The sequence below is a fragment of the Salvelinus fontinalis genome, chromosome 13 (assembly GCF_029448725.1).
Source record: "Salvelinus fontinalis isolate EN_2023a chromosome 13, ASM2944872v1, whole genome shotgun sequence".
NCBI lineage: Eukaryota > Metazoa > Chordata > Actinopteri > Salmoniformes > Salmonidae > Salvelinus > Salvelinus fontinalis.
Window position 1 is genome coordinate 29,343,200 of NC_074677.1, and position 14,063 is coordinate 29,357,262.

Below are 14,063 nucleotides of genomic sequence, written 5' to 3' on the forward strand. Positions count from 1 at the left end.
AGGAGAAAGAAGTATGAAAATGTATGCACATTTTTTTTGCACAAGTCTCTCTGGATAAGAGCTTCTGCTAAATGACTCAAATGTCAAATGGTCAGTAGAGAGAGGAATTGGATCAAGCACAAACAGATCTGGACCCCCCCCAGACTAGGAAGAGATTGATGCTCCAATGTCTTACCGAACACCCTGAGGTGGGTCTTGCCTTCTCCGTTGCCTGCAGCCATGCCGTTGACCTGGCAGAAGAACTCCCTCTCGTCAGTCAGCTGGACATCCTGGATGGTCAGCAGCACACCCTCCTTGTCCCTGACGTTGGACACCATGATGCGGCCTGTGAAGTCTGTACCATCGTCCACTATCTGCTGTGCATTGTCACCGTAGTAGATCCGCTCCCGGCTACTGCTACTGGGATTCCTCTGTAGGGAAGGAGATAAAAATAATAATAATAATTTGGGTGGTGCTGATATTGGTCCTGTTATACACTTGTACAAGCGAAAGGGCCACCAGGCATAGGTTGAGTTAATTTCGTTCAATTTAGAAGATGAACTAGGTTGAATGTCAAAAACACCATTGAAACAAATTGGTGTGTGTGTGTGTGTGATACATAGAAAGAGAGAGATAGACTGAGTGGGTGGCTGGGTGAGTCAGGAGGGGGTGCAGATAATGGTCCAGAAGTACTCACCACAAACCACTGGATCATGAACGCTCTGGGCTGCTCACTGAAGACGTACTGGCAGGGGATGCCTGCTGAGTCACCCAGGTACACCTCCACACTCTCCTCCATGGTCATGTCCACCTTGGCCCAGGCTGCAAAGAGCAAACACAACACCCCAGTCAGTATCTTGTCTCATCAAGCACCACAACAAAATGTCTGGCAGGCAAAAAGCAGGCTTTGAATATTCATGTTTTAGCATTCAGTTCAATGTTTTATCTCCAAAAAAGTGATTTCAAAATACTATTATTTATTGCCACTATTGTGCCATACTGAAATGACACACAGGCACAGTGTGGGGGCCAGAATGTTTACTCTATTGCAAACTGATGGATCATCTCTGGATCAGTGGGACCAGTGTTTTAAACGCTCTAACAGTGTGAGAACTAGACTATGTGGCTGGCTAGCAGAGGGGAGAGATGTTACAATGTGTGGAATGTGTGAAGCAGGGCCCACCCTGGTCCCTCCAGCAGCACTGGGCAGTGTCCAGCACTTAAGCGAGTCAGCCACCAGCACAGAGAAAAGGCTTGTTTTACACACAGATTGAAGAATTACTGCAATGTTCCCTGTTAACCTGCAACAGAGCCAACAAACTAGCCTAAAACTGTCCCATCAGAATCGTTATGGGAACCACCAGACACAAGACAGAGCCTGTTTGACCTATAATAGTGTTATAAAGACAACTGTTTTTATAGGATGTGGAATCTAGCACTATTCTTGCCAGATCTGGGAAGTTCTGTCTAGGGTCACACAGCTACCCAAAGAAAAGTTCTATGGGTTGCTATTGCAGGGTTTTGTAATTTTAAGTAACAATGAAATACGCAATAGTAATTGAATTGTGTTATAATCATGTTTCACACTCACGTCTGGTTTGAAGGTCACTTAAAAAATTAGCTGGTAATGTTGCTCTCAAGCTTCTTCCCACTACATTGGAGCTGAGCCACACAAACACTCTCTGAGACAGGCTTAAAATACATGTTGTTTTTGTTTACCACATTGTTATTGTGTTCTCCAGTAGGTAGGCTCCACCCAGATCTCTATCTACAGTAATACCCTGTCTGAGCCAGACAGACGGAGACATGCCCCAAATGAAGCCTCCCATTCATGGTGGAGAGATATCCTTGGTGCAACAGCAATCCAACAGACTGACTTGTCAGATTTGACCCCTGCTCTGTCCTCTCCCTCTCTACCCCTTACATCCCCCTCTTTCTGGCTCAAAGACATATATCTAGCCTGATCCTAGTCCACTGGGGCCCCCATGCCCCCTCTACACCCCCTCTTCTTCTAATTCTTCTCTCTCTCTCCATCTCAACCCTACCTCCCCCTCCCCCGACCCTCTCTTGCCTTCATCTTCACTTCAGCATGGAGAGAGGTGTAGAGACATGAGAGAGGCTTCCTGTTAATTGGTAATGTGGGAGATGGGGGCTGGTGCTGGTGGGGTGCCGTGAAGAGCAGACATTGGCAGGGGTTAGGGGGTGAAGTTGGTACAGAGAGTAGTCTGCTTCTCACCACATAAGAGTAGGAATGCCAATGTCAAAGACTAGGGGGGCTAGGGGGGTCCTGGGTGAGCAAGAGGGAATGGAATTGGAATTGGCCTCATTCATTGTTTGTATGGTGTGTGGGCAGGGGGTGTGTTGCGGGGGCGTATGTGTCTGAGTATGTCTGTCTGTGTCCAGGCCCATAAGCCACAGAATTTTGAAGATTTGCACTTTCTGGAAGTATTTTCAAACTTGTTTTGTATATTCAGATCTGTCCTTATAGATCACGCACACACACCCCTTATTAAACTCACAGTCACATCCCGGTGATCCTATTGAGCTCTCCCACCAGCATTGTCAGCCTGCTTTTCCTTGACTACCCCTTCTTTATCCCATCCACAGCGCAATGCAACCAGTCTGCTCATTGTGGCCCTGCTTGGTGGGGCTTTGCACTGTGTCCATTCTCTGTCTCTCCTCTGGTCTCTCTCTCTCTCTCTGTCCTTTGCTATGAGCTGTGAGGCTCAAGGCTGTGTTCAGCCAGCCATGGCCCTAAGACGCACATGCCATTGTTCTCTTCAGAATGTATTTTTCCATCTAAGAGGTTAGAGGGAGTTTGTCATGTACCACCAAGGTTGTTTGCTGTTTATCTCCTGAACTGTGGTGGTTTAGCTCATGATGGAACAGGAGCGGAGAGGGCGAAGTTGACGTAAAATATTGTGTCTCTTGGGATGGTTAACATGGGGACAGAATATCTACTCATCTGGAGATTTGACTCCAAAGCCAACACGGGCTGCCTTATCTACAGACACACCAGCAGAATACCTGACCTATAGACATGGGGCATCACAGCTCCCCAGCCAGAGTGTTATCCCTGTTAACACAAAGTCTGCTGGGTGACGAACACTCCACCAGTCTGGAAACCGCCACAGGATATTCGGACGTGTTGACAGGGCCCGTAATGAGGTAATGAGGCCCAAAACTGCTAGGCTGTCACAGAGGCGGGTGTATATGTGTGTGTGTGTTTGTGTGTGTATATGTGTATATGTGTGTGTGTGTGTGTGTGTGTGTGTGTGTGTGTGTGTGTGTGTGTGTGTGTGTGTGCATCAAGAGAATTACAGTTTGTCCCTTTCTTAGAGAATGTTGCCCATTGAGTCCAACCTGCATTGTTAACGGCCGGGGCCTCGCAGACTATAGCACTGAGCCAATGGGAAGTGCTGCCTGTTTGAGGGGGGTCTTGCATACAGTCGGTCATTATGCACCTAATACGCAGACAATAGCATCAGACGCTAATCACAGTAGTCACAACATTAGCTTATGTGCACCGCCCCTCTCTCGCTGACAAAGCAGATCAGCTTGGGATGCAGGCCCAGCTGAGCTCCACTAAAGCTCCAGCTGTTCCTTGTCATCCTCTTTATCCACGGCAACAGACCCACCCTGCCTCTGCCAACCGCTGACAACAACACACACAATCATCTGTAACAAGAGAAATTAAAGTTATTTAAATGGGAGATATAGCATAATCCCTCCATGTCTAGGCAGGCATGAAATAGTGCCATATGTATGTTGTGGCTGATAAACAGTGCCATATTATGTGGAATCTTGCTAACATGGGGAAAGGAATGTATGTGGGGGTAGGCCTATATGTGTTTATGTGCCTGGGGTCTCATGTTGGTTTTTTCCTTGGCCCTGACTCCCTGAGCCTGTTTCTGCTTAGAGGCCTTGCCTGCATCAACGCCTCATATAGATCCTGGATACACTTTCCAAAGAGGAGTTGTGCTCAGGCTTTCTATTGATTCCTATTGACGTGTGATCCACTTAATTCCAACACATTGTTCTAACACTCACATCTTTAGAGTCACCAAAGCCTATCCAGGCAATGGTGATTCCTTCTGTCGTTCTTCAAACACCAGGTGTTCTATGTGGTGTGGTTTGAAAATGGCAGCCCTGGTAGTTCTAAACCATCTCAGGGAGTCAAAGGGGTTGGTATGTAACCTGGGCTGACAGTTAGGCAGTGCTAACCCTCTCAGAACTATGAACAGCACCCCCTGGTTCCTCTGAAACATCTGGGGGAGTCCACATAGTACCCACCTGAGATCAAAGAGAACCTGAGCTCTGCTCTGCAATCTGAGTGCTGTGTGATGCACACACACATTGTGAAAGGACATATCCCTAGACTGGAGTAATAAGACCCCCTTGACCTACTGAGCTCCCCTGGCTTTGTGAACTACACTCTGGCACAAATCTCCCCAGGAGGGGCATTCATTCAGATGGCAGCAAAGAGAGGGTTAACGTCAACTCTTTCCAAGAGAAAATACTGGAAGTGGTGGTCCACATCAAACATGTAAATCCCTCAAAGCGGCCAAGCCGCCGTGTGTGCACATGAACTTGACATTTGCAGCCCCCATGCCAGAGCCAAGCGAGCACACACTCCAACACAGCACAAACATACACTCTCTGTCACACACACCAAACATCCTCCTCAGTCACACCCCTTACAGAAAAACGACATGATTTTACATAGAAAATCACATTTTCACATGACATTTTCAATTGATATAATGTGGAAATCTGTTTTTGGAACATTTCACATGTGTAGTTTCATGTTATCACATGTTGCTTTACACATTAACGTCACATAAGATCATGTGTCCACATGAAAATGTGTTTTTGGAACACTTCACATGAGTTTATGCAAGGGACACCACAAACATAGACTCTTTTTCACAACTTAAATGTAAACATCAACCTCAACGTGCACATAAGCCCTTGTCACAAACCTGAGTGTCAGTAAAGGGTTTATGCAATGACGGTTGAACCGTGGAATACCATGCAATGACGGTTGAGTCGTGGAATACCATGCAATGACGGTTGAACAGTGGAATACCATGCAATGACGGTTGAACCGTGGAATACCATGCAATGACGGTTGAACCGTGGAATACCATGCAATGACGGTTGAACCGTGGAATACCATGCAATGACGGTTGAACCGTGGAATACCATGCAATGACGGTTGAACCGTGGAATACCATGCAATGACGGTTGAACCGTGGAATACCATGCAATGACGGTTGAACCGTGGAATACCATGCAATGACGGTTGAACCGTGGAATACCATGCAATGACGGTTGAACCGTGGAATACCATGCAATGACGGTTGAACCGTGGAATACCATGCAATGACGGTTGAACCGTGGAATACCATGCAATGACGGTTGAACAGTGGAATACCATGCAATGACGGTTGAACCGTGGAATACCATGCAATGACGGTTAAACCGTGGAATACCATGCAATGACGGTTGAACCGTGGAATGCCATGCAATGACGGTTGAACCGTGGAATGCCATGCAATGACGGTTGAACCGTGGAATGCCATGCAATGACGGTTGAACCGTGGAATACCATGCAATGACGGTTGAACCGTGGAATACCATGCAATGACGGTTGAACCGTGGAATACCATGCAATGACGGTTGAACAGTGGAATACCATGCAATGACGGTTGAACCGTGGAATACCATGCAATGACGGTTGAACCGTGGAATACCATGCAATGACGGTTGAACCGTGGAATACCATGCAATGACGGTTGAACCGTGGAATACCATGCAATGATGGTTGAACCATGGAATACCATGCAATGATGGTTGAACCATGGAATACCATGCAATGATGGTTGAACAGTGGAATACCATGCAATGATGGTTGAACAGTGGAATACCATGCAATGACGGTTGAACAGTGGAATACCATGCAATGACGGTTGAACCGTGGAATACCATGCAATGATGGTTGAACCGTGGAATACCATGCAATGATGGTTGAACCGTGAAATACCATGCAATGATGGTTGAACCGTGGAATACCATGCAATGACGGTTGAACCGTGGAATACCATGCAATGATGGTTGAACCGTGGAATACCATGCAATGATGGTTGAACCGTGGAATACCAAAACACAATGCCGTACCAGTGCCTAATGTTTTTTAAGCAGCTGTAATTATTCCCGGTGGGTTAGTAACGTCTTAAGCCTCGACATCATTTTTTTTGCTTCTTGCCCGTGGCGAAGCCCTCCACCTTGAAGGAGTAAAATAGTGTTTTATTTACACTTCTAACTAACATGCTCCACTGTGAACGATTGGTTCCAGGCCTCATCAATATCAAACTCCCAGTGTTTCTGAGGTCCGACATGCATGTTGGTTAACTATCAGCGGGTGCTTATAATTAAAGGTCATGGATGTCCATAATATGATGTTTGAGTAAAAGTTTTAAGGTTGTTTAAGTGTAAATTGGTTGACATCTTTGATTTGCTTACATCATTCATCTTTAAACATAGACTCTGAATGGACTTTCTTCTCTAGCTTCTTGGTCCTTTTGGCTTTTCTCAACATTTTGCAAAGCATAGTCTCTCCAGAGATCATAAATATAGCCACAGGTCATATGATCCAAAAAGGGGCTGAAAAATGTACGGCAGTCGAGAGTGACATTCACATGCGTTTCCAGGTAAACGACCCGAAGTTGATTAAGTTGTTTCTGATTCTATCTTGAATTAAAATCACAAGGAATGACAGACAAGCTTGACTGACATTAAAGCAGAAAGGTCAGGTGTCCCATTGCAAAGATACAACATATCAGACGTTGGCTTGTGATGTTATTACAACCCTATAAATAGAATCCCTGCTTCACGTCAGCTCTCTTGACAGCAGCCTCACAGAAACCTGACAAAAGAGATCCTTGTGTCTGCCCTCAGACCTGTGGATACCAACATAATAGCTACTCTCAGAGAGGTTCAGGAGTAAAGGGTGGTCCAGAAGGAGAAAGCAAAGGGTGGAGGTGGAGAATAAATCACACTGGCCTTAGGTGGCTTTATCTTTACTTTGGAATAATTATTCTATGTATTTTTGGCAGGAAATACACTGAAAACCATCAAATGGACCAGATATAAAGAGCGCTATGATTTTCAGTACGACCTCGCCAATAATCTGACTCCAACCCCTCTAGCACTTCTCCAACATTCCCAATCCACGCACGTACACACACACACACACACACTGCTGTCTGCCTGTGTGTGATGCTACATCAACCAACTAAACCCTCTTGTCCTGGCAGAACTCTCAGCCCACTTCTACCAGTCACACAACAAAGGCCCATCTGCATTTACCCGTTCTTTTATCCCATCGATCAGACGTCAAGATGCTGTCAGCCAGGCAGAGCCACACCCGAGACGAGGATCAACCAGCAGCATTTCTGCAGTCCTCTGCGGGGGGGTAACCCCCGCAACGAGGGCTTAATGCCCTCAAAGAGAATAGCAGAGTGATCACACGTGCACTACAACGTTAATAAGGGTACCCCCAACCCAACCACCCCATTCTCAAACTCCCGGCTGTCAGCTAATGAGAGCCTGGGCTAGTCTGAATTCTAATCTTTTATTTTAAAGGGATTCTTTAAATGGGGATTGAGATAAACCTGGTTTTGTGGATTATGGATTTTGCACTACCTCATCACATACGCTGCTGTTACTGTTTATTGTCTATCCTGTTGCCTAGTCACGTTATCCCTACCTACACTGAGTGTACAAAACATTAGGAATTACTTCCTAATATTGAGTTGTACCCCCTTTTGCCATCAGAACAACCTCCATTCGTCGGGCCATGGACTCTACAAGGTGTCGAAAGCGTTCCACAGGGATGCTGGCCCATATTAACTCCAATGCTTCCCACAGTTGTGTCAGGTTGACTGGATGTCCTTTGGTTGGTGGACCGTTCTTGATGCACACGGGAAACTGTTGAGTGTCAGAAATCCAGCAGCGTTGCAGTTCTTGACACATTCAAATCGGTGCACCTGGCACCATACCCCATTGAAAGGCACTTAAATCTTTTGTCTTGCTCATTTTTTATATGTTTACCTTTATTTAACTAGGCAAGTCAATTAAGAACAAATTCTTATTTTCAATGACGGCCTAGGAACAGTGGGTTAACTGCTTTGTTCAGGGGCAGAACGACAGACTTTTTACCTTGTAAGCTCGGGGATTCAATCTTGCAACCTTTCAGTTACTAGTCTAACGCTCTAACCACTAGGATACCTGTCGCCCCATTCACCCTCTGCATGCCACACATACACAATCCATGTCTCAATTGTCTTAAGGCTTAAAATTCCTTCTTTAACCTGTCTGCTCCCCTTCAACTACACTGATTGAAGTGGATTTAACAATTGACATCAATAAGGGAACATAGCTTTCACCTGGATTCACCAGATCAGTCTATGTCATGGAAAGAGCAGGTGTCCTTAATGTTTTGTACACTCAGTATATATGTGCATATCTACCTCAATTACCTAATACCCCTGCACATAGACTTGGTACTGGTACCCAAGTGGGGCTGGGCGATATGGCCAAAATATCATATCACGGTATTTAAAAAAATATATGTTTTATGTTTTTGAATAATAAAAGTTCTAAATTTGCTTTATGAGTAGTACGTGACCCTAGGGTAGCAACACATACATTCTAAGTGATTTTAAATGGGCCCTTCTCCATTCTGATCGTTTTATACCGTTCAATTCAACCAAAAATGATTTTAATCATTTTCATCCATTTCTGCATTTCCTGCACTCATTTGAGATCATTTCCACATTGCCACGTAGGGCTGCATGATATGGGCAAACAATCTAGGCCTTGTTTATAAACAAATGTTGCAATTGCGATTTGACTTGCAATGTAGAGCAAAACACTTTGGTGAACTGTTGGAATCATAGAAATAGAATGATTATTCTCATTCTAAAGTTAGAATATAATAGTGGGCACTTTGAATACAGTGTTGTTTGACATGACAACTTGAGACAAATAAAATGTGATTTGATTTGAGTAGATGAGTTATTTTCGTATTTAAATGAAGATTTGCAGTTTTAGAGGTACACAGCCCCAAACCCAAACTATGCTTTGGGAGACAGGGCCTGATTAGGCTTTGAATGGCTCAATTTGTACTGGAATAGTAGCTCAAACTCGACAGGAGAATTCAGTGTTGTAAATGTTCTGAGGTTTGGCACTGGAAAGGTTTGTGTGTGAAATCCTACTGCCTGGAGCGGTTTCAGCTGCCTACCAATCCCAAGCCTCTCTCCCCACCAGCATGTGCCAAAGGTGAAAGTGAAAAAACAACTGTTGATTTTCTCCTCACACCCCTCAGTGTATTATACTCTTCATCCCCAGTTCGCACTGTAATCCCTCTAAAGCACTGTTTACAGCAGCCACAAATAGCCTAGCACTAAACGACAGGACTAGAAGTCCTACAACCACTTCTGTTTTCACAACCAAGTACCAACTGCCCATGTTTCCCATTGAAACAGATTCTCAACTCCAGGAACAAAAAACACAGCCTCCGTTACCTCGACTAAATCCACTACCAGTCAGACAAAGTCAAGCTCAATGACATATCAACTGTTTTCATAACTCCAATCCACGGACTTTCATATCAGAACGTTGAGTGCTTTCCCTTTCCTATCTACTGTACATCTAGACTTGTGATTGGGACTAAATCCTCTGTGGAGGAAATAATAATAACAGCTCTTTATTGACTGAGTGCCGTGCCAAGACCTTGAGAGGTCTGCTGGGTGTCCGCTGGGTGACCCGTGTCACGCTGTGCCGGGAGAGAGGACAGAGTAGTCCTGGGTTAGATAGAGAGGTGGGGTTCACGCTGACATGGGCAGCTGCAACAAATGGAACATCTGTCAGATTCACATGCTAAAGATAGGCACAGCTGGGGACAGGGAACTCTCTTATTGACACCTGCCGCCTGGCCATTTGTCAAGTTGTTTAGTGGGAAGAAGTAGAGGAGGGATTGGGGGTGGTCAGAGGGGGAACAAAGGTGAGAAAGTAGAGGAGGCAGTGGACCACACACAATGACACACTGTTCTTTATCAATTTTTGATTTATCTCTCCCAAGCCTGCCCCACCTGTGCCCATAACAAATCTTGCATTTCCTTTCCCCCCCATTCAGAGGGCTCTGTTCTGAAGTTTCTCTGCAGAAGTTTGGGTCATGGAAACTGTCTCTGGGTAATGTTCCTGCTGGGATGTCAACAACAGGTGTTCCGGTGCCTTTAACTGGATATGCCTTTTTCACCTTAAGCAATAACATAACTTTTATGTAGCCTTCTGTTTTGTAGCTTTTGCATACATAATGCATAGCTGCTGTTCTGTTTGAATATGTCCTTACAGTGTCATAGGATAATGGCTAGTCATTATATACCCTTTTCAATATTACTGAACTCATGAACTAATTCAGTCTATCAGTCTCTGAACTTGTTGAGTTAATTCAGCCTGGTTTGAGTTACGCCAGTGCACCTGTTCCTATTATTCTTTAGTTTCACACTCGCAAAGATTCTTTCCTTCAGTCCTGCAAAAAGTCAAACTTACAGCAATTCCCAAACTAGGGGTCCCCATGTACTTATTAGGGATCCTCATTAGCTGCTGCCTTTTCCTGGGGTCCAAATATATATATTTTTTTATTTAACAAGGCAAGTCAGTTAAGAACAAATTCTTATTAACAATGACTCCCAATCACAGCCAGATGTGATGCAGTCTGGATTCAAGGACTACAGTGATACCTCTTGCACTGAGATGCAGTGCCTTAGACCACTGCGCCACTCGGGAGCCCAAAGCACTTACATTAAAGCACTTACATTAAATATAAAACAAAAGTTCAACATTACATCATTTAACATTATTACACCATTACATTTCTACAATATATGTTTAATACCACCATACAACAATATCACGACGTATGCATGTGTCTGTACCTTTGTGTATCTCTTCACAGTTCTCATTGTTCCATAAGGTGTATTTTTACCTGTTTTTAAAATCTGATTCTACTGCTTGCATCATAACTGATTCTACTGCTTGCATCAGTTACCTGATGTGGAATAGAGTTCCATGTAGTCATGGCTCCATGTAGTACTGTACGCCTCCCATAGTCTGTTCAGGACAGTGGAGAGACCTCTGGTGACATGTCTTGTGGGGTATGCATGGGTGTCTGAGCTGTGTGCAAGTATTTTAAAACAGACACATTCAGCTTGTCAACACCTCTCACAAAAACAAGTAGTGATGAAGTCAATCTCTCTTCCACTTTGAGCCATGAGAGATTGACATGCATGTTGTAACGGGAATTTTAACGATTGTGCTTTTCTTATAACACATTTCTGTGTTCTATTCATGTGCTGTTCTATAAACCAATTTCTGTGTTCATGCAAATGGCTGACTGTACAAATCACAGCTATCAGGAGCTGCAATTTGGCAGTATGCCCAGACCGTGTTTTGAGAACGAACGACCGTGTTTTGAGAACAAACTAAAGATATCTCAGTTTCAAGGTCTCAGCTTAGAGAGAAAGAAGCCTCGTGAGGTATTGGTCTGTCACATGTTATGAAACAGGATTGGTCGGTCACATGAATGAAACAAAACGGTAATGATGAATTAATTATGCTAAACCATGCAAATATATCTCGTCTGTGTATAGCCGTAAATATAAGACAACTGCTGGGTCTGCCCATGAAGAGCTCCTGATTGACGTGTACATTCGTGGCCAAAAATTTTGAGAATGACACAAATATAAACTTTCACAAAGTCTGCTGCCTCAGTTTGTATGATGGCAATTTGAATATACTCCAGAATGTTATGAAGAGTGATCAGATGAATTGCAATTAATTGCAAAGTCCCTCTTTACCATGCAAATGAACTGAATCCCCCAAAAACATTTCCACTGCATTTCAGCCCAGCCACAAAAGGACCAGCTGACATCATGTCAGTGATTCTCTCGTTAACACAGGTGTGAGTGTTGAAGGGGACAAGGCTGGAGATCACTCTGTCATGCTGATTGAGTTCGAATAACAGACTGGAAGCTTCAAAAGGAGGGTGGTGCTTGGAATCATTGTTCTTCCTCTGTCAACCATGGTTACCTGCAAGGAAACACGTGCCGTCATCATTGCTTTGCACAAAAAGGGCTTCACAGGCAAGGATATTGCTGCCAGTAAGATTGCACCTAAATCAACTAGTTATCGGATCATCAAGAACTTCAAGGAGAGCGGTTCAAATGTTGTGAAGAAGGCTTCAGAGCGCCCAAGAAAGTTCAGCAAGCGCCAGGACCATCTCCTAAAGTTGATTCAGCTGCGGGATCAGGGCACCACCAGTACAGAGCTTGCTCAGGAATGGCAGCAGGTAGGTGTGAGTGCATCTGCACGCACAGTGAGGTGAAGACTTTTGGAGGATGGCCTGGTGTCAAGAAGGGCAGCAAAGAAGCCACTTCTCTCCAGGAAAAACATCCGAGACAGACTGATATTCTGCAAAAGGTACAGGGATTGGACTGCTGAGGACTGGGGTAAAGTCATTTTCTCTGATGAATCCCCTTTCTGATTGTTTGGGGCATCCGGAAAAAAGCTTGTCCGGAGAAGACAAGGTAAGCGTTACCATCAGTCCCGTGTCATGCCAACAGTAAAGCATCCTGAGACCATTCATGTGTGGGGTTGCTTCTCAGCCAAGGGAGTGGGCTCACTCACAATTTTGCCTAAGAACACAGCCATGAATAAAGAATGGTACCAACACATACTCCGAGAGCAACTTCTCCCAACCATCCAGGAACAGTTTGGTGACGAACACTGCATTTTCCAGCATGATGGAGCACCTTGACATAAGGCAAAAGTGATAACTAAGTGGCTCGAGGAACTAAACATTGATATTTTGGGGCCATGGCCAGGAAACTCCCCAGACCTTAATCCCATTGAGAATTTGTGGTCAATACTGAAGAGGCGGGTGGACAAACAAAAACCCACAAACTCCAAGCATTGACTATGCAAGAATGGGCTGCCATCAGTCAGGATGTGGCCCAGAAGTTAATTGACAGCATGCCAGGGCGGATTGCAGAGGTCTTGAAAAAGAAGGCTCAACACTGCAAATATCGACTCTTTGCATCAACTTCATGTAATTGTCAATAAAAGCCTTTGACACTTATGAAATGATTGTAATTATACTTCAGTATTCCATAGTAACATCTGACAAAAATATCTAAAGATACTGAAGCAGCAAACTTTGTGGAAATTCATATTTGTGTCATTCTCCAAACTTTTGGCCACGACTGTACTATTGTGCATTGAGTTGGTTGGAACCTCTTCAGCGCACTGACAATAAACAATGATTCATTTAAGATTGACTTTCGAGTGTCCCCTTTCGACAACAACGTCATTAATGCTAGCTCTCCGTGTACTTTTAAGGCTGTTCTGAGCCAACTGCAATTTTCCTAAGTCCCTCTTTGTGGCACCTGACCACACTACTGAACAGTAGTCTCGGGGAGACAAAACTAAGGCCTGTAGGACCTTCCTTGTTGATAGTGTTGTTAAGAAGGCAGAATAGCGCTTTATTATGGACAGACTTCTCCCCATCTTAGCTACTGTTGTATCAATATGTTTTGACCATGACAGTTGACAAGCCAGGGTTACTCCAAGCAGTTTATTTATTTATCACCTCAACTTGCTCAATTTCCACATTATTCATTACAAGATATAGTTGAGGTTTAGGGTTTAATGAATGATTTGTCCCAAATACAATCCTTTTAGTTTTGGAAATATTTAGGACTAACTTATTCCTTGCTACCCATTCTGAAACTAACTGCAGCTCTTTGTTAAGTGTTGCAGTCATTTCAATTGGTGTAGTAGCTGATATAGTGTTGAGTCATCCGCATACATAGACACACTGGCTTTACTCAAAGCTTGTGGCATGTTGTTAGTAAAGATTGAAAAAAAAGTAAGGGGTCTAAACAGCTACCCTGGGGAATTCCTGATTCTACCTTGATTATGTTGGAGAGGCTTCCATTAAAGAACACCCTCTGTGTTCT

At 44.3% G+C, this 14,063-nt stretch overlaps 1 protein-coding gene across 3 annotated transcripts in view; it reads right to left on the reverse strand.

Moving 5' to 3' along the window:
- LOC129868386 (cell surface glycoprotein MUC18-like) overlaps positions 1–14,063 on the reverse strand; it is a 96,946-nt gene that overhangs the window by 22,232 nt on the left and 60,651 nt on the right. For all 3 annotated transcript variants that reach the window (XM_055942325.1, XM_055942323.1, XM_055942324.1), the window contains exons 2-3: positions 677–801; positions 176–410 (exon numbers count right to left, since the gene is read on the reverse strand). In XM_055942325.1, the coding sequence (XP_055798300.1) occupies positions 176–410; positions 677–801 (360 nt within the window). The remainder of the gene's footprint in view (positions 1–175; positions 411–676; positions 802–14,063) is intronic.